This window comes from Scatophagus argus, chromosome 4, assembly GCF_020382885.2.
Source record: "Scatophagus argus isolate fScaArg1 chromosome 4, fScaArg1.pri, whole genome shotgun sequence".
NCBI lineage: Eukaryota > Metazoa > Chordata > Actinopteri > Scatophagidae > Scatophagus > Scatophagus argus.
The window spans coordinates 27,436,731-27,458,618 of record NC_058496.1 but is presented as its reverse complement, the minus strand read 5'-3'; the positions used below and the strand labels follow the sequence as shown (position 1 = coordinate 27,458,618).

General features: G+C 39.4%; 1 protein-coding gene across 1 annotated transcript in view; it reads right to left on the bottom strand.

The window, feature by feature from the left end:
- Nucleotides 1–2,525: 2,525 nt before the first annotated feature.
- Nucleotides 2,526–21,888, bottom strand: part of npr3 (natriuretic peptide receptor 3) — a 77,666-nt gene continuing 58,303 nt past the window's right edge. The window contains exons 4-8 of the mRNA XM_046386105.1: nucleotides 11,376–11,511; nucleotides 6,539–6,633; nucleotides 6,301–6,418; nucleotides 6,107–6,191; nucleotides 2,526–5,555 (exon numbers count right to left, since the gene is read on the bottom strand). Of these exons, the coding sequence (XP_046242061.1) occupies nucleotides 5,444–5,555; nucleotides 6,107–6,191; nucleotides 6,301–6,418; nucleotides 6,539–6,633; nucleotides 11,376–11,511 (546 nt within the window). The 3' untranslated portion in view covers nucleotides 2,526–5,443. The remainder of the gene's footprint in view (nucleotides 5,556–6,106; nucleotides 6,192–6,300; nucleotides 6,419–6,538; nucleotides 6,634–11,375; nucleotides 11,512–21,888) is intronic.

Genomic DNA, 21,888 nt, shown 5'->3' with positions numbered 1-21,888 from the left:
AAAAATATTTAAAAGAAATAAATGCAACAGGAAGAATTGCATGCATGCATGCACGCACACACACACGCACAGACACACACACACACACACACACACACAATAACTGTCCCTAACTGCACATTCCCTTGGTTTCCTTCTATAAAATGTTTTTACGTCCCTTTCCTGTAATTATCAGTAGATTGTAAAGTAAAAAACATTGACTATGATCATATAAATGCACACAAACTCATGTCTACACACACGTGTTAATGCATTATATTGCATGAAAAAAATTAGGCTAACTGCACAGTGTTGCCTTGAGGCAACGAATGAAAATTAACAGTTTTACTGTATAAATAAATTTTAAAAAGTAGAACAAATGATCAAATATACTTCTTTACATATTCATGCACATGCAAGTATTTTTTATATACATTTATTTCAATATAGACATGCATAATAGTGATCTTTATCTTACCTTCTAATGGAGATGTCTCTCCTGTAGTGCTGCTTGGAGAAAGGGGTCCCCACCCTCCCAAATGAAAGTCACACGACCTTCAACTCATCATTTTATTGGACAGAGATGTGTCTGGTAGCATTATTTGAAAGAAAAGTTTTGTTTTTTTTTAAAAGGGCCAGTGTGAGGCATGAAAATGTGGTTTGTTGCCTCAGAGCAACGCTATGCAGTAGAGGGTTGGCAAGATATTCCACAAATTAACCCTGACAACACACCTGTGAAGTGAAAACCATTTCAGGTGACTACATCATGTCAACAAAGCAAATGGTGGCTACTTTGAGTAATCTAAAATGTAAAACCTATTTAGAGTTATTTAACATTTTTTTCTTTACATAATATATCCTGCATCATACAATGTAGAAAAACACTGAATGAGAAGGTGTTTCCAAACTTTTGACTGGTAGTGTATCTGGACTACTTTGCTCCCATTGACTTCACCAGCTAACTTCATTATTTTTTTCTAAATTAGAATTTTATTATTTATAAATTTTTGTTTTCTAAATTATTGCAATCTAAACTAACAACATAACTCTTAGACCTCATCCCAACTAAACTGCTTAAAGAAGTTTTACTCTTGGTTAGCACTTATTCATTGGAGATGATCAATCTGTCTCTATTAATACACTATGTGCCACAGTGATGATCCAGAGAATTTAGTCATATAGTCTATATCTGTCCTTCTTTTTCGCTCCGAGATCCTTGAGAAAGCAGTTGCCAATTGGCTTTCTATTTCCATTGGCCTTCACATCTTATTACAGAGACTGCACCACTGAGTTGGCGTTAAAGGAACTGCATTTAACTGGTTTCAGTCATGTTTATCAGACTGATCAGTTTTTACATGTTAACAATGGATCCTTCAAAAAGGCCAAAGTTGGTCAAGTAGTTCCAGCAGTTTCTGTTAACAGTTTACTGTAGGCAATATCATTGGGAAACACTCATTAAACTGTCATGCAGATTTATTATATTTATTTATTATACATATTAATGATGGAATTTTTGTATGCTTTGTAGTAATAATGAGATAATGTTATGCTTTTACTTTATACTTGATATAATTAGTCTGTAGTCTTAGTTGTGTGTTATAGAGACCAAACAATGACCTGGTGAACCTACTGTTATAGCCCCATTATAAATAACTTCCTGGGTATAAAGCAGGCAGGATGAGATCTTGATCCCACAGGAGATAACACCCAGTCCTAAATTCCTGAAATGGGTCACTGCCTTTTATTGTACCCTGACTGTTTTTCTTCAATCTGCAGAGGAATGTTTGTGAAGCTCCAAACAAAGAACCAGAGACATATCAGAGAGCATAAAAATGGGATGAAGTCTTCAGTCAGTGGGGCACACCTCTGAACTGCTCACTGCCGTGTGGTTCTGTGTGTTGCCTCCTCTCTATATAGAGATAAAACATTTTGATGCATGCTACCCTTCCAGTCTTGTTTTTTTTTTTTAACTCCCTGTTGTCAAGCTGCCCCAGTAAGTCTCTAAAGACTCCCCAGCTAATCCAGAATACTGCTGCACTTGTACTTACAAAAATGAGCATAAGACATCGTATTTCTTCAATACTGACTTCTATACAGTGGCTTCTTGTAAAATCCAGAATAGATTTTAAAATATGTCTTATTGCATACAAAGCCCTTAATTGTTAGTTGCCCTCATATTTTAAATATCTCATACCCTGTACCCTAGGAAGAACTTGACCCAAAGCTGTATTTGTGATGTTGTTGCCTTTTGGAGAATTTTTCAGGCAAATGCTGCACAAATAATATGACATGCTGTGTGATTAATTGCACCAACTGACCTGAGCAGAAGGATGGATGCTCGTAATAACCCTAAATGCTCAGGTCCCAAAGAATCAAACATTACAGCACAAGGGTGACCTACAAAATATCAAGCAGATGCGTTTGTTTTAATGTCTTGAGTTGAAACTGTACTTTCAATTTAGTTATTGGTCCCTGGTAACAAAGCGTTTTATGACTGCCCCTACCTGTACACAACACTGTGAAAGTATGTCTGAGTTAAGTGTTTATTTTTACCATCAACAGACTCGGATTACTACTATAAATGAAAGGACAGAAGAATGAAACATATTTACCTTTTGCTTGTTCCAGTCTCATTCAAGGTGCAATGTCATTCCCATTTTGAGGAGTTGTTGCAGGAATACAACAGAGAGTGTAGCTTAGGGTTATTAAAATGATGTTTACTGACACTGGATGAGGCCATTTCATTTGATCTTCCTTGCTAACTGAAATACACTATAGACAAAAGTATTGCCATTGCATTCTAAATACATAGATTTTTTTGCCAATTCATGCAATAGAGCATTTGTGGGGTCAGGCACTGATATTGGACAGAAAGGCCTGGTTAGCAATCTCACTTCCAGTTCATCTCAAAAGTGTTCCATGGGGTTGAGGTCAGGGATCTGCCAGTCAAGTTCTTCTACGCCAAACTCATCCAATCATGTCTTTATGTACCCTGTTTTGTGCATTAGAGCATAGTCATGGTGGAATAGAAATGGGCCCTCCTCAAACTGTTGCCACAAAGTTGGAATTGTCCAACATGCATTGTCCAAATTGTCATGGTATGCTGAAGCATTCAAGTTTCCCTTCACTGGAAGAAAGGGGCCTAGCCCCACCCTGAAAAAAACCCATACAGATACTTCATATACAAGTGTGGGTTTGTGTTTGGGTGTCTACAACAATTAGTAACAGTCTTCACACTAATGTCATAAATGACATCATACAAGGAATGTCCCAAGTAATTGTTGGGTATAGGAGACATGTGGGTGTAATTTAAGATATGATGAAGAAATGACAATATGAAGAAACCAAATATGATGCTGAATAAAATCAGTATAAATTTGATATAGGGTGAAAAATATTTTAAAATGTTGATGTTTAAATAATAATAAGAAGAATATTTATAAGAATATTTTCATAACACACAAACTGAAGGAAGGTACTTTACTAAGCTCACTGTCTTTATTTTGTTTTAATAAAAATCTTTTTTTTAAATTATACATGAATAATGCAGCTATAAAGACAAAGAGTTAACTAAAAGGTCACTAATGTGGAGTGAAATACTTATACTTTTTTCATGCAGTCATAGCTGTTTATTGAAAGCATCGCTACACAGAAATGTTTTACCTACCATAAATATACAATATAACAATTATTATAATATAACAATTATTTGTGATTTCACCTGCTAAATACGAATACTAATTTGGCATACTATATTCTAATAGTTGGTACTTACTGGCACTTATGTCTTTTGTATATTGATCAATGTGCCAGTAATAACCATTACTAAAAACAACTTGTGTCTTGTGTTCCTCCTCCTCCTTCAGGAACTTCCTTTATGTGTTAGCAACAAAAAAAGTAATAAAGGAAAAAGGTTTGTAATTGTCATTTGTTTTACTTTTACAATTACTTTTGTATCTCTGGTCATTGCTTTGATAAGTTATGATTACACTGGGTGAGTACAGTGTAGAAAGAAAAAGAAAGTTGTTTTGTTTAAAAACAAACAAACACCCCTGCCCAAACAAAACAAAACACAAGGGGTTATGGGCCTCTCTCTATGTCCTATCTGCTTATAATTCAATTCAATTTTATTTCATAGCTTGTGTTGAGTTCTGCTGTCTTTGCAGGAAATGGAGGTGGGCGGGTGAGTAGCAGAGTATAGACACTTGGACTTATCAGAAGAACTGGCACACCTGGGCCCTCTGCACCAGGGTTTCCTTCCTCCTCCAAGAAACATCTTCTTGACTTTGATTGTCATTTGGTTTCTGTTGCTGAACCATACAACATTGCATCCACACATTTTCCATATATGCATTGACTTACACTGCTGATTGTACTGACTACACGTTACTATTAATTTAAGCCCCTTTGTAGGTTCATTTCTGTTTATTCAAAACAATAAACTATTTAACTGGTTTTGTTGTATGCATCTCCCATTTGTTGTGTCATGGCTGTGCAGCCCAGTTTGTGACACAGGACAGGCACTTAGAAAATTAGAATTATTGCAACCTGGGTTTTATTTAATAGTAATAAGAGTAATAGTCAGTAATAATGATCTGAGTTTTTCTTTAACTCACTGAGAGGTGAGTTAATCCATAACACAAATTAACCTAAAACCCAACTAAAAACAATTTTGTTTTTACTTATTACTGATCTATAAAGCATTAGTAATTCATGTATTAAGTAGCAATGCATTAAGTATTAATGTATTATTGGAAAGTAGTACCACATTTTCTCAAGCTAATAGTGATTGAATTTATGAAACAGACTCATTTAAAAAATACTGTAAATGAAGCAATCTGAAGGCATCAAAGATAATGTACATTCAAATGTGTGACCCAGTGTTTCTCATTTTAGGAGCAATGTGCTCAGTTAGTAATGAGTAGGAGACTGAAAACAACATACATAGCTTACTATCAGTAGCTTATAGCCTATAGTTATAGATCTAGCCCAAATCCCTTTCAGTCAGATCTCTGCTTATATAATTTCTTCAAGGTTTCACTCTGGTTTTATTGTTTACCAATCCATAAACATGAGGGCTCTATTTGTCTACCGTAAAAGCAAAAATTTACCTCAGCCACCAACGTAGTGTTAGATAGTTCACCTGCCCTGAATCATTCACAGTTATGGTAACCATCATCTAAATATTAAAAAAAGAAACAAATTCTTTTAAAACCCTTGGAGAATATTATGGTCAAATCTTCTTATACACAATTATAATTAAATACCTTTATAGGAAAGAAAATCCAAGTAAGTGGTGATTTGTGATTCTTACAATTGTCCTGAGTAACAATACTTCTTAACATTAAGGATACAAACATAAAATGTCTAATTTTTAACAGCATGGCTTCGCTGACAACTGTTTCAATGTCTTTGGTCACATTCAGATGTTAGATTCTCTGAGAGGGACTGCCACTCCTGCCGATCATGCTGCTGAGAGGTTCGATCTGATGGAGTCCTCTCGTAATTGTCGGTGTTTCCCAGTGTCACACTCTCCACTATGCATGCGACGCTCAATGGTAATCCTGTAGTTTTTTCTGCAGAGCAGTGAACCACATTAAAAGTAAAGTGTTTCACAATCACTCCATATAGTCATCATAAAATCATACTCGCCAAGATCACTGTCACGTTTCAAAAAAAATGTCCTACACAACACACAATTATATAGCTTATTTATTGCATTTGGACACTTAATTACTTTTCAATTCGAAGTTAGAGATTTAGATGATATGAGCAACTGAAGCTGTGTAATTGATGTGGTGGACTGCAGTGTCACTACATCCCCATTTCTAAGCTATAAGGTTCATCTTAACAGGTGATTATATCCAACAAAATGATGAACTCTTAAAAAAAACTAAAATGGCAAGTCACATTATTCAAGTCATCTATTTCTTTTAGTCATAAATAATTTCAAAGTAATTTTTAGATGCCAATGTATGATTTAGGGGAGCAAGAGTGTCTGCGCCTTTGAGAGTCAACAGTTGGACATGTTTGACTGACAGCTGAGACAGCCAACAGTACTAGACAATGTGTACTTGAATGTGACAATGTCTGTGTACATGAAAAGATAAACATAAACTATTGTTACCTGAAAAAGTAGAATGTCATAAGCATTGCAGCTCCCAGAACAGCCCCCACTATGACTCCAGTCAAAGCTGATACTCCTAGTCCACCTGGTTGGAAGAGTAGTTATTGTTTAACACATGAGGTCCATCATACATATATAATGCAGATAAGCAAGTCAAATTTCACAGGTTTCAGAGAGTAGTGGTGTTCATTTACATGATTTGTCCGATATCTCTGCATGTGGTTTATGTTTTCCTCTCAGAGTGAAATGGTCTGTGTTGAAGGAAGGCAGCAGCTGAAAAGTTCCATTTACACCAAAGTAGTTGGCCACCACCTGTAAGTTAGTACACCATATTATTACCCATTTCCATGAACACATTAACTATCGTCTCCCTGTTGTGGGATGTTAGCATGTTGGAGATAGCCCATCATAATGATGGAACTTTCCTCTTACCTCATATGTTCCTGCCTCCACATTGGTCATGGCCATCAGAGAGAAATCTCCAATTCTATCACCATTGATATCCATAGATACCTCGCCAGCAATTCCTGTACACCATCATGGAAACAATGAAAACATAATTTAGGGGTCACTTTTTGTGCAACTGATGGTAAACTCTGATGCTCTTCAACCAAAAGATATGTTTAAATCAGAATAAATAACACCTTAATAAAACAGGAGCATCTGTAGTACATTTATTTATTAACATCAGTAATTCTTGCAGCACCAGATACTGTACACTGTATAAAAATTTCTCTTTTAGAACGACTGCTCTGTCAGATCCGTCTGTTAAACTACTTAAGTTTGTGGACGACACAACAGTAGTTGGCCTCATTAGGGACGGTGATGAGGCTGCCTACAGACATGAAGTCGACCAGCTGGTCCTCCAGTGTGGTCTGAACAACCTGGAGCTAAACCCGCTCAAGACTGTGGAGATGACAGTGGGCTTTAGAAAGAACCCACCCACCTTACCCCCCTCACCATTCTCAACAGCACAGTATCTACTGTGGACTCCTTTAAGTTCCTGGAAACCACAATCGCCCGGAATCTCAGGTGGAAGTTCCACATAGACCTCATCAGGAAAAAAGCCCAGCAGAGGTTGTACTTTCTGTGACAGCTGAAGAAGTTCAACCTGCTTCAGGAGCTGCTGACCATCTTTTACACCTCCATCGTCCAGTCTGTTCTCTGCACTTCGATCACTGTCTGGTTTGGATCGGCCACCAAACAGGACAGGAACAGACTGCAATGGATAATCAGGTCTGCAGGAAAAATCATCGGGGCCGACCTGCCCTCCATTCAAAACTTATACCAGTCCAGGGTCAAAAAACGGGTAGGAAGCATCACTACAGACCCTTCACACCCTGCACACAAACTGTTTGATCTGCTTCCCTCTGGTACAGAGCTCTGTATGCCAAGACTACCAGACACAAAAACAGTTTCTTCCCCCAGGCTGTCTCCCTGATCTCCCTGTAATCCACCTGCCATTGCATGAACCATTGCACTGTTTGCACTACATGTACATATATTTATATCTTGTTTTTTTCTTTTTGTAAATACTTTATTTTTATTTGTCTGTGGAGATTCTCAGTCATCCAAATCATATTCACTCAAAGAGTTAAAGCAAGGCGTCTGGACATTTATAAATCAGTTCTGTATAAAGTTCTGTATATCAGTGGATTTACTTTATTTTTATTATTATTTTTTATTATTATTATTTTCTGTTTTTTATTTTTTGTATTTTGTATGGTGCACAGGAGAGAGAAAAATCCAGAGTCAAATTCCTTGTATGGTCACACGTACTTGGTAAATAAAGCTGATTCGGATTCTGATTCTGATTCTGATGCTTCTCAGCAGTAGGCCCTTGAAGGCTTGTACAGGTAGGGGATAAAATGAATGCAGTAAAATAAAAGCAATCAGACCAATCCACACACACTCAGTCCTGTGACTGTAACCATATGTGTACCTACTAAATACTGACATAAAGAGAGTGAATTAATTATTTTACATTAAATGTTTTAAGTAAGTGATTAGACAAGCCCAATTTTACGAGCAGTTTGTCTCAAAGGACTTTACATAACATCATAGCAACATCCTCTGCCCTTAGACCCTTACATCGACAAAGGAAAAACTCCCAGAAAAAAACCTTTAACAGTGAAAAAAATGAGAAAAACCTCAGGGTGAGCAACAGAGGAGGGGATTGGTTGGTTAACATGGACACAAATAATAAAAAATATTCAAATATTCAGCCAACATTTTTGTTGTCTAGACTAAGAGCTACCAGGTAGAGGCTTGGAAGGGGGAAAAAATAAACGTCGCTACTTGCTGCAGTTTCACATGTATACTTTGCTAGCTGTCTGATAAAACTACAGATAGACATAAAGCAAAAAAATAAAGATTTATTGCCCAAAAATGTTTATACATACAAGAAATTTCATTGTGGTTGTTTCATTGCTCTCAGTGTTACAGAGTTCCAAGAACAACTTTCAGAAAGAGAGATAGAAATAAGCAATGACAACAAATCTAAACAAGACATGTAAAACTTAAGATTTTACTATTATGTACATGCATGTAGGTTAACATCCATATATCAATAGATACAGCAAAAGGTTGGGCACCCCTTAGGAAAATCATTGCATCAGTTTGTTACTTGCTGAGCTTTTGAAGCAGCAACTTCATTTTAACATATGTTATACCTTATGGAAACAGAAACATTTCAGTAGTGAAATAACAACAGAAACATTTTTATGTGCATTTAAACAAAAATAGGCATGTGCATAAATTTGGGCACCGCAAAGAAATAATGCCATTAATATTTAGTAGAGCCAACTTTTGCTGCAATAACAGCCTGTAGACGCCTCCTATAGCCACAGACAAGTCCCTGAAGTCTGGCAGGTGGTATTTTGGCCCATTCCTCCATACAAAACACCTCCAGTTCAGTCAGGTTTCTTGACTTCCGTGCGTAGACAGCCTGCTTCAAATCAATCCATACATTTTGAATGATGTTAATCTAGGAACTGAGATGGCCACTCCAGAACATTGTACTTGTGTTTCTGCATGAATTCCTTGGTGCCTAGGATCACTGTCCTGCTGAAAAATCCAGCCCCGGCATAGCTTCAACTTTGAGACTGACTCTTGAACATTCTTGTCAAGAAGCTGCTGATACTGAGAGGAATTCATGTGGGGTTCCAGTACCTGTGCCAGCCACACAGCCCCATAACATGACGGACCCTCCAACAAATTTCACGGTAGGCAATAAGTTCTTCTCATAGAATTCAGTGTGTTTTTTTTTGCCATGCCTCCTCTGGTTGTGACCAAATAACTGTATCTTAGTCTCATCTGACCACAGCATTTTTTTCCAAAATGAGTTGTCCAGTTGTGCGTTTGCATACCTCATGTGACTCCTCTTGTGATGAACACTCAGGAAAGGCTTTTTGCGCATCACCCTTCCAATGAGGTTTTCCTTGTGCAAAGTATGTTGGATTGTGGAACAATGAACAACTACATCATCAGCAGCCAGATGTTCTTGTAGTTCTGTGGAGGTGGTCTGTGGCTTGTGTGTGACCATTCTAACTATCCTTCGCCTGTGCCTTTCTTGTATTTGTTTCGGCCTTCCACATCTTTCCTTCACAGTGATTGTTCCTGTGACCTTCCATTTCTGTACTACATTTTTGACAGAGGACATAGACAGTCAAAACCTTCCAGATAATTTCTTGTACTCTTCTCCTAATTCATAGTAATGAATTATCTTAGTTTTTTGGTCAGTGGAGAGTTGTTTAGAGGCCCCCATGTTTTCACTCTCTAAGAAAGAACTTAAGACAAGCACAGCCAGCAGTTACCTAAGTTAAATAGCCTTTTTCATGATTGATTCCACCTGTCTTTGTAATTGAAGATCTAACGAGCTAATCAAAGCAGTTTTGTGCTGCTACCTGTCATCTATAAATCAGGCCCTGAAATGAATGTGATTAAAAGAGTGCCCAAACTTTTGCACATTACATTTTTTACATTTTATTGTATTATAATAAAACTATGTAATGTTACTCTAAGAATGTCAGTCTGGAAAACACTCATTCAGAATCAGAATCAGAATTCCTTTTATCCCTGAAGGGAAATTCTTATATCCTTGAAGGGAAATTCTTAAATGTGTACAACACAAAATTTGTTGCTGGATCTTCTTTTATAAAGGTAGAGAAAATTATCATAAAATCTCAGAGTGGTGCCCAAATGTTTCCATACCACTGTATGCTATTTGTCAAGCAATCATTGTTGATAAATTCTGCGCAGGCTGGGATTATCTCATTATCTCTTACTGGCTGCATCCAAAACTGCTCCCATATCCACTTATACACTATTTCATTTCCAGTAAACAATTTTGAAATTTCAAACATTTCTGGATCACCATCCTATACACCATCACCATATAGTGTACAATGACTTGTGTTTTCTTGGTTTCTGTTGTTATTGCTGTATTTCTATGGCACCCACTTGTCAAACCGATGAATGTTTCTTTATTTCCTAGTGTTTTGGTTTGTAGCAGTTTTTTCTTATAAATGATAATGATATGTCTATATTTTTTTCCCCAAAGGGATGAAGATTTATTCTTCATTTTGATTTTATATTGTCTATTGGCATATTTGCTTACCGTATGTCACCATATGTTAAGGTCTTTTATTTAGGTTTAACTTTATGTTTAATACTTGTAAACTGTTGGCACACCTGGTATCTGCACCTCAACCTACTTCTGACTATTTTTTTTTTTAAATTTAAGTTACTTTATTAATCCCAAGCTGGGAAATTATTTCTCTGCATTTAACCCATCACTGACTGAAATCAAGCACCCGGGGAGCATATATTGGAGGTTAAGTGCCAGCCGGCTAATGGGGGGTGGGGACATTATCACTCCACCACCACACTCAAATTTTTCCTGCCCGTACGGTGGGGAAAACGAACCAGCGACCCTCCGATCACAAGCCGCTTCTCCAACCCCTAGGCCACGGCTGCCCCCAAATGATCTTGTCGGAAGTGGGATTCGAACCCACGCCTCCAGGGGAGACTGAACGCAGCGCCTTAGACCGCTCGGCCATCCTGACTCTAAATTTGATTTTATTTGAGATTATGGTTTTAAAGGAACATAGAAAGCTTAAAACAGAAAACATGCAAATGTGTTTTTCAGAGTAACTCTACTCATAAGCTTTGCAATGCAGGATATGTGAAATAACTGTTTATATTTTATGTTATATTTTTCATTTACCACACCATACTAGGAACATTGTTTGATGATGCTGTGTTTTACCTTCAAAGGTTCTGTTCCACATCTGTGAGGTGATCTCTGTTCCATTCTTCTTACTGTATCCATTCTTCATAGCTTCATGTAAGGCCATGGCGTAAAGCAACATGGCATCGTGGAATCCCTCAACAAATATGTTGACCTGAAATGGAACATATGGTCATAAAGAGTAAGTGACAGGCAGATTGTTTTGTTGGTATTTTCACATTGAAATTGGTATTTTACATTGTTGTTGTTCTGGAACCTAAATGGTATCGCTTTTTCATTTTGCTACTCTCATACACTATATAAGATAAGATAAGATAAGATTAACTTTAATGATTCCACAGCAGCGAAATTCACTTGTCATGGCAGCTCAAAAGAACAGAAAAGAGTGCAAAAAGTGTGCAAAACAGTTTAAAAAAAATATAAAGAGTTAATAAACTAATAGTTTTCAGGTAACAACTGTAGTTGCTGTTGTTGTTATTATAATATTTTTTAAAGGTCTTAAAGTCTGTTGCCCTCCAGCTATCTAACCGTTGCTCTCTTGCTCACTAAAAAACTGTGTTAAGATGCACTTTATTGATGCCACAGTGGGGAAATTCACTTGTCGTGGCAGCTCACAAGAACAGAGTGCAAAAAGCATAAAGTGTGCAAAAACAGTTACAAAAAATATAAAGATAATAAATTAACAATTTACAAGTGAATACAGTACAATACACAGCTATATACAAGTCCCCATAAGGGAGGAAAAGAGGACTAGACTGTTGAGTTGTATAGTCTAACAGCAGTGGGAATGAAGAACCTGCGGTAGTGCTCCTTCCTGCACTGAGGGTGTAGCAGTCTGCCGCTGAAGGAGCTGCTCAGAGCCTCTACTGTCTAATGCAGAGGGTGAGAAGTGTTGTCCATGATGGATGTCTGCTTGGCTAACATGCTCCTCTCACCCACCTCCTCCACAGAGTCCAGTGGGCAGCCCAGGACAGAGCTGGCCCTCCTGACCAGATTATTCAGTCTCTTCCTGTCCCGGTCCATGCTGCCCATTCCCCAACAGACCGCATAGTGCATAGTGAATAGCAGAGGCTACCACAGAGTTGTGTGCAGGCCCCCTGTCCACAGCAGGGGGTCTGCACACCCCAGTCTCCTCAGAAGGTGGAGGCGACTTTGGCCCTTCTCGTACAGGGCATTGGTGCGTTGGGATCTCTAGCCATGTGTTCAGGAGGACAACAGAGACTTACATGTCCCTCCAAAAGCCTGAACCAAAGTGACTGACCCATGATTTACACCAACATGTAAATCTGAATTTGAACGCAGACCCGACATGGACATTGGCTGTGGTCAAGCCATCTCCGTAGGTGAAGACAAGACAAGACAAGACAAGACAAGACAAGACAAGTTTATTTGTATAGCCCATTTTTACAAGCAGTTTGTCTCAAAGGGCTTTACATAACATCATAGCAACATCCTCTGCCCTTCGACCCTCACATCGACTAAGGAAAAACTCCCAGAAAAACCTTTAACAGGAAAAAATGGGAGAAACCTCAGGGTGAGCAACAGAGGAGGGATCCCTCACCCAGGATGAGCAGATGTGCAATGGATGTTGTACAGGCAGGAAAGCAGTTAACAACATGAGAACAATATTATTAAAAAGACAAATAAAACAAAATCTCAACTCATAAAAATTTTACATTTTTCACGTCATTCATCCGTTCAGTTTCACTTTCCATACCACCTCAATATGATTTTAACATTTCACAAGACTGAAATTAGAATAATGAAATTATAATGAAATGCTGTATGGTGAAATGCTGAGGAAACCCCGAGCAGGACCCAGCCCACAAGGGAGAACCACCCCGTCGATAGTCGGTGCACAGAAGAATGACAGACAGATGTCAACAGTAGACATTGGGTTGGTCATAGGGCCGGATGCAGTTCAACATGAAGATCTGGATGGAGAGATACCTGCAGAAAGATACAGAGAGAGAGAGAGAGAGAGAAAGGGAGGGAGAGACACAAAACTACGAGGAGAACTGGACACACAGTTAGTGACATAAAATAATGAATTTTATGTTAATCTGACAAGGGGAGAGGATGGGAGAGGAAGAAGAGGAAAATGAGGAGGGGTAACTGCTCAGTGGATCATGTTTGTGTCCCCCGGCAGCATAGGCCTATAGCAGCACAGCTATGATAGAGATTAAAGATTAACAGTTAATAGGACCTATTCTACCTGTGGCTGTATGTCACGAAGTGACTGTAACTATGCCTACCAGCCCTACACACATTGTTTGAGGCCAACTATATGCTTTACTAAACAGAAAGGTTTTAAGTCTGGTCTTAAAAGTGGAGGTGGTGTCTTCCTGTCGAACCCAGATTGGCAACTGGTTCCACAGTAAGGGTGCCTGATAGCTGAAGGCTCGTCCTCCCATTCTACTTTTATAAATTCTGGGAACAGCAAGTAAACCTGCACTCTGCGATCTGAGTTTTCTAGTGGGAATATATGGGACTATTAGATCCTGCAGGTATGATGGGGCTAGTCCATTTAGGGCCTTATATGTAAGTAGGAGAATTTTAAAGTCTATTCTGAATTTTACAGGAAGCCAGTGAAGAGAAGCTAAGATGGGGGAGATATGATCCCTTTTACTGATTCCTGTTAAAACTCTAGCTGCTGCATTCTGGATCAGCTGCAGGCTATTAATAGAGTAATTTGGACAGTTTTTCAGCATCACTCTGAGAGAGAACGCTCCTCATCTTAGCAATATTACAGAGGTGAAAGAAGGCGGTCTTAGAGATCTGTTTAATGCAATGGATAAATGACACGTCCTGACTGAAGATAACGCCAAGGTTCCTCGCAGTCGTACTGGAGGCCAAAGTAATGCCGTCCAGAGGGAGAGTATTCAGTATATAGAAGAAGAATATTCAGCTATTCAAGTTCTAAGATGTTTGGGGCCTAGAACAATGATCTCAGTTTTGTCTGAGTTTAATAATAAAAAATTGGAGGTCATCCAGTCCTTATCCTTAAGACATGCCTGGAGTCTGGCTAACAGCTCTGTTTCTTCAGGCTTTAAGGATAAGTACAGCTGAGTGTCATCAGCATATGAATGAAAGTTTATGCCATGTTTCTGAATAATATTTCCTAGAGGGAGCATATATAAGGTGAACAGGATCGGCCCAAGCCAATTATCAGTTATCTCATGACACTTTCCAATTAGAGCAGGTCTAGACCAAACTCTAATTAAATCGTAATATAGAGAACCAAACATTCCCCCTTGAGCAAGCACTTGGCGACAGTGGCGAGGAAAAACTGCCTTTTAGAAAGCAGAAACCTCAGAGCAGACCCCAGCTCAAGATGGGCGACCATCTGCCTTGACCGGTTGGGTTGAGAGAGAGAGAGAGAGAGAGAGAGAGAAAGAGAGAGATACACAGACAAAAAGAGAGAGGGAGAGTGGGAGTGGAGCGTGAGAGAAGGAGCACACAAGCAGAGATGCATAGCAGCAGTAACAATACCAGAAGAATTGGAACTGTAGATAATGATAATGACAATGAAGTATACAGAAGGTACTATGGTGATTATGACAGCAATATTAGTAACAATAATAATGGCAGCTGCAGCAGAGTAGTAATAGAATTAAAATAGATTATGACTGAACAGTAGTAATTGCAGTATGTTTCAAGCAGGACAGAAGCAGGAGGTTCAACCACGATCCATGGTAACCTGCAAGACGAGAAAGCACAAGGACTCCAGGGAAGAAGTTGAGTTAGTAATATGCATTAATGGGACATAAATGTGTGCAGAAGGAGAGGGAGAGGAAAAAAGAGCTCAGTGCGCCATGGAAGGTCCCGCGGCAGTCTAAGCCTATGACATCAAGCATCAGACCGCATCGCCAGAAGAGCGAAGTAATGGAGCACATCCTGCCAAGGACCATGCTGAGACGTTCAAAATTGATTATTTCTTTTCTGAACTCTGGAGGAGCAACACAAAGTAAAACACTTATGTCTGGGCAGAGGCATTGTTAGAATAGAGTCATTGATATATGACTTTTAACTTGTAAGCGTCACGCCCTGGGTGTCACACCGCGGTGAGGTCTTGTCCTGGGTTTATGTCTCGTCACTTCCTGTTTTATTTTGAAAAGTAACTCTCCTTTCGTTTCATGTCACTTGCCCTTCCTCATGTCTCCAGTCTGATTGTCTTCCCAACCACCTGATTGTTTCCACCTGGTCCCCATCATCCTCATGTGTTTAAGTAGTCTGCGTTTCCCTTGTCTTGTGCCAGTGTGTTTCCTTCTTCATGTTCGCACCAGCTCTCGTCCATGCTACAGCCTTTGTATGTGTATGTACCTCGTGTCTCGTTCTTTTCTAGCCTCTGAAACAGAGTGAATTTTTGTTGTAAATCTCGTAGTTCAGGTTTAGCCAAGGAGTATTGTTAGTTTATGTTCTTAGGATTTTTCCTCCTCTATTGGAGTGATTTTCAGTTTTATTTCTGTTTGTTTTCTCAGATAGATTTCCTCAATTAAGAGTGATTTTTAGTTCATAGTAATTTATCTCTATATAGTTATCTTCTGCTTAGTAAGTGAGTAAGTAAGTAAGTGTGTGCTTTATGTGAGTTTTGCTTTATTTAATAAAGACTATTATTCGGACCTCCGCCTTGCCTGCCTGCCCATTTTTCACTCTGCATCGGGGTTCAGCTTCTTCTGCGTCAGCCACGACGGCGCTTTGTGACAGTAAGCACCTTATTTGATTACAGATCGTCCACCGCTATCATTCCAGTGAGCCCACATATCACCAGTTAAAGGCCCAATACCTGACCAGATAAACTTCGGTTTACTGATTCTGCTATTGTGTGGTGATAGTGTGGGACTCAAAACTGAGGTGGTGATCTTTACTGGGCTCTTTGTACTTCTTCTGTCTATCTCTTTCCCTTCACATTTTTACACCGAGCATTGAAGCCGCCACATACCCATATGTATGCACATATATATATTAGGGCTGGGACTTCGTTAACGTGTTAATGCATTAGGGCTGGGCAAGTCAATGCGATAATTAATTAATGCAGACAATTATTTTCTTACACTTTTGACTTCACCTACAACACTGGCAGAAGTTCTCAGATGACTGAGCCATTGTTGGCTGTGTGTCTGAGAGGAATGAGACGGAGTATAGGTCAGTCATTGTGGACTTTGTGGACCGGTGTGAACGCAACCATCTGTGCTTAAACATCAGTAAAACGAAGGAGATGGTGACTGACTTCAAGAGAAGGACATTACCACTTACACCGGTGAACATCCAGGGCTCTGACAATGAGATGGTGGACAGTTTTAAGTATCTGGGTATCTACCTCAACCATAAACTGGACTGGTCACATAACACTGATGGCCTATACAAGAAGGGCCAAAGTCGCCTCCACCTTCTGAGGCGACTAAGGTCCTTTGGAGTGCGCAGGCCCCTCCTAAGAACTTTTTGTGACTCTGTGGTAGCCTCTGCTATTCACTACACTGTGGTCTGTTGGGGACCAGACAGCATGAACCAGGACAGAAAGAGACTGAACAAGCTGGTTAGGAGGGCCAGCTCTGTCCTGGGCTGCCCACTGGACTCTGTGGAGGAGGTGGGTGAGAGGAGGATGTTAGCCAAGCAGACATCCATCATGGACAACACTTCTCACCCTCTGCATTAGACAGTAGAGGCTCTGAGCAGCTCCTTCAGCGGCAGACTGCTACACCCTCAGTGCAGGAAGGAGCGCTACTGCAGGTCCTTCATTCCCACTGCTGTTAGACTATACAACTCAACAGTCTAGTCCTCTTTTCCTCCTTTATGAGGACTTGTATATAGCTGTGTATTGTACTGTATTCACTTGTAAATTGTTAATTTATTATCTTTATATTTTTTGTAACTGTTTTTGTACACTTTATGCTTTTTGCACTCTTTTTCTGTTCTTGTGAGCTGCCACGACAAGTGAATTTCCCCACTGTGGGATCAATAAAGTTCATCTTAATGCAGTTTTTTAGTGAGCAAGAGAGCAATGGTTAGATAGCTAGTGAACAACGGACTTTAAGAAAAATTATTACAATAACAACAACTGCACGACAAAATAATTGTCAGTGTTCTCGCGTTAGTCATTTCCCACGTATTAATTTGGCTATTGGTCCCTGGCGTTCACCGGTGTATGTGGTAGTGTCCTTCTCTGGAAATCAATCACCATCTCCTTCGTTTTACTGGTGTTTAAGCACAGGTAGTTGTGCTCACACAAGTCCACAAAGTCCACAATGACTGACCTGTATTCTGTTTCATTCCCCTCTGACACACGACCAACAATGGCTGAAACATCAGACAACTTCTGGAGGTGACATCTGTTGGTGTTGTAGGTGAAGTCTGAAGTGTAAAGGGTGAAGAGGAAAGGTGAGAGCACTGTTCCCTGGGGGCCCCCCATGTTGCAGACCACCACCTCAGATACACAGTTACGCAGTCTCACATACTGTGGCCTGTTGGTGAGGTAGTCAATGATCCAAGCAGCCAAATGCCCATCCTCTCCTGCTCTCTCCAGCTTCCCTCTCAGCAGCACTGGTTGAATTACACTCTCCAGGTGAGTCTGCGCCGAGTGCAGCAGGTATATGACAGCGTCATCCACCCTGGCCTGTGGGCAACTGTGTGTGCATGTCCATTGCTGTGCTCACTACAGAGCGAAGCCGGCTGAGCCTCTCCATGGTCTTCATCAGGTGGGAGGTCAAGGCGACAGACTTGTAGTGGTTTGACTCCTTGGGATGTGCAGTCTTGCAAACTGGAACCACACAGGAGGTCACAGGACAGGGACCCTCTCCAGACCAAGATTCAGGTTGAAGATGTACATGACCACCTCACAGAGCTGGTCAGCACAGTCCCTAAGTAGTAGTAGTCTATAATGCAGTCGGTCAGGGTATTGTTGTCATCACCATGAGAGCTGTAAAGTGTCTACCAGTCTGTAGTTTGTCAGTCAGTAGCCTCATCAGTCCACACTTTCACAGACTTCTTCTGTTCAGACTCTCATCTCACCCTGGGTGTGTATTCAGGAAGCAGATGAACGAGACAGTGATCAGGATGTGGGGGGCAGAAGTACATGCATCCTTGACACTAACATACAAAAGGTCCAGCGTCTTGCTGTCCCTGGTGTAGCATCTTACATACTATGTGAATGTGGGGAGGGTGGAAGATATAGACGCTTGATTGAAGTCTTCACTTACAAGTAGGAGGGACTGTGGGTGCTGTGTCTGCATCCTGGTAACTACACTGTGGAGTAACTCTCAGGTGGCTGCTATGTCAGCCAAGGGAGGGATGTACACAATAACACAATAACATGCAAAAACTTCCTTGGGATGTAATAAGGCCAAATGCCAACAGCAAGTAACTCAATGTCTTTAGACAAAAAGCATACAGACACACCTCTTTATGGGGCTGTTTCTCAGGGGTTGGGCAAAGCCCATTAGCCCCTAAGGGAAATCTTAATGCCTCATCATACTTTGTAGCAACAGTTTGGGGGAAGCCCTTTTCTATTCCAGTAACAGCGAGAGTACATGGGTATTCCCACACGGAAAGGAAATATATGAACATATATCCAAATATATATGTTGCATGTATAGGAAATATATGTGTCATTTATGACCTATATATATCCACAAAAATGCCACAGTCAGGTGCATATATGTCATACATAATGCCTTATATATAGCTCATATATGACTGACTTTTTGCATATATGCCATACATAATGCCTATATCTCAATTTATTTGCAAATGATGTAATGTGCATATATGTTCAAACAAAATGTATTTATGATTGTACTTATTTTAATTCAATGCAGACTGAGGTTTGCAGAAGAAAATTCAATGCACAAGACAATGGCTTTTGATTGTTTTATGACATGCAGCAATTTTTAAAGTGGCCTCACACTCCATAATCCATAATGTGGCGACGGGAGAACTACCGACTCATAAAGCCAAACTGAGAGACCCGGCTTACAACATTATATGGCTCAAAAGTGTGACGTAGCGGAGTGGGAAAACCGCAGTGCATTGTGGGTTTTACAGGCAACTGAAAAGTGTGTTTAAGCCAGCCGCATGAGTGACGCTGTTCTTGTGTTCTGTTTTGTTTAAACAAGTTAAAACATGGTGCAAACGTGCTGTGTCATTAACTGCCACAATCATTCACATGATCGCTTTCGTAAAAAAAATTATGGGATAAGATTTTTCTCATTTACAATGTGGAAGCCAAGAACCTCGACTGATACTGGTATCTCCATGCAACTGGCCCGTGTTTACATTCAGAAAAGTTTGTCCTCTGTTTTGCTGGAATTTTGCTACATCACGGCCTAATAAAATGTGTTCATTACAGTAAGTGAACTTTAAAATATTTTATGCAACCTAAGATCATAATGTTGTCATATATTCCAACCAGTGTATGATAAAGAACATTTTAAAAAATATCACCGTATGGTTGACTAAACAGAAGTATGTTGTTCAGTAAGGACGTTCATTCTAGACCTTGAAAACACTATGCATAACATAACAGATTTAAAGGTATTTTATCATTACAATTACTACATTTTTGGAGCTTTCAACTACATCTCATATCTGTCTCAGGAAGCGGAATAAAATTAAATAATCAAACAACCTAATGTCTGTGTCTTCTTCAGTCCCCTGAAAATGTAAACTTAGTCTTACAGCATATTAGACTGGATGGATAGATGTATATGTTGCAACAGCAGATATATATCCACATATGCACACATTTATTTACATATATGGATATATATGTACATATAAATGAAAAACATATATGTGGGGAGCCAATTGCGAATATGTGCACATATTTTGGAAAATATATGTGGCATACATGATGACAGATTTTGCAGTTTTGACCTTAGGATTTGGGTTAGTATTAAGTTTGTAAATACAGAGGGTGTTGGGGCCCTCCAATCCATTATAGTTTTCAAGGAGTCATAAACTCATAAAATCAATTGTATAGATTTTGAATATTTCTTCTGAACTTGCTTCCTGATAGGAGTTGGATGAGCCATGAACTGGACAAAACTTTATGCCAACATTGTTGCTGAGGACAAGAAGTACCTAGACAAAAATGCTCAGTGCCAAATGTCTTTCTTGAGGAATTGGTCAAGAGTTGTCTGTTCCAGTCTGTGATGTACTGTGGTACCAAGCTGAGAGCAGCCCACACCAATAGATGGGGAAGTCATAGAAGAGGGAGCTGTTCAAGCCACGGAGCATCATGGAACACCTCCTACTCTAATCATGCATTTTTTGCACAACCTTCAGCAACAGATAGACCATCAAGCTGTTCCTCTGAACACAATACAGGATCTTGCCACCCTGTGACAAATAGTCTTACAGAGTCATTGGCATGGAATTTATACACTGACAAGAGATTATTACTAGAATGGATGGTGACTTTCTGATTGGTTGTTGGTGGCTACCTGGATGGGCTGATATGCTGCAATTAGTGTATTACCTCACTTCAGGTTGTTGTATGTTTGTTACTGGTATGTTAATTTGCTGCTCTACTTCAACATTGTTCACTTTGTTTTATTCCCCACTTTAGTGATTAATCACTTGCTATATTTTTGAACACACATTCAGTTCAGTGTTAGTTTTACTAACACCAGGCAGGCTGAGTGACTGTATGAAGCAAACATAGTCCTAAGAGTAAGCCAACAATTCATCCTCAGTCTGTTCACATTTCAAACAGCGACAGGGGTGGTAAGATCCCAACTTTGATTATTGAAAGCTTTATTTTGAGAAATGTGAAGTTAGCGGCACCAGCAATCATAGGCAAATGCATTCTGGGGGCCTGGCTAAAGATAAAGGTAAACAATGTGACATTTTCAATACACATTGGCGGTAATCAGCTACACCAGTTGGAGGTCACCAAAATTAATGTTGGCAGCGCAAGTTTCAAAGACAATGCAAGACTCTGTAGTTTTCTCTGGGCCCCTGACAAATCTAATCAATAAATACTTGTTTGTTGTGAGGTGGTGGTGGCTAATGTTGTGGCTAGATAACTGGCTGACTTTCTGGAGACCAAGAGGTAATATTGCAGACCTACTTGCATCTCTGCCCTTCCATTAAAGCAGTTACCCACCCAAAATCCTACTGAAACTGTGTCTGCCTCCTATCCACCTAAAATAATTTAAAAAATGCAAAAAGAAGATGATTTTTACAGAAAAAAAACTACAAAAAAAAAAAAAGTTAAAAAAATGGAGAATTGCTTTAGATTTAGATTTAAAACATTAAATCACTGTCATCCAAGCTGTATTGGTACATGATTTAATATAAGATTATTATATTGGTTTATTTTGTCTTACCAAAACCTGCTTCTGTCAAGAGGAATGTTAGCCTAAATGAGTCCACCCCCTCGTTATATCAATACTCACACTTCTCAAGACCTGACTACGCAATGTCAGAGCAGCCTATTACTCAGCATTAATCAAGGAAAACAACGACAACCACAGGTTTGTTTTTTCACAAAGACCTCAATAAAAGGTAAAATCATGGACAAGTGTATTTT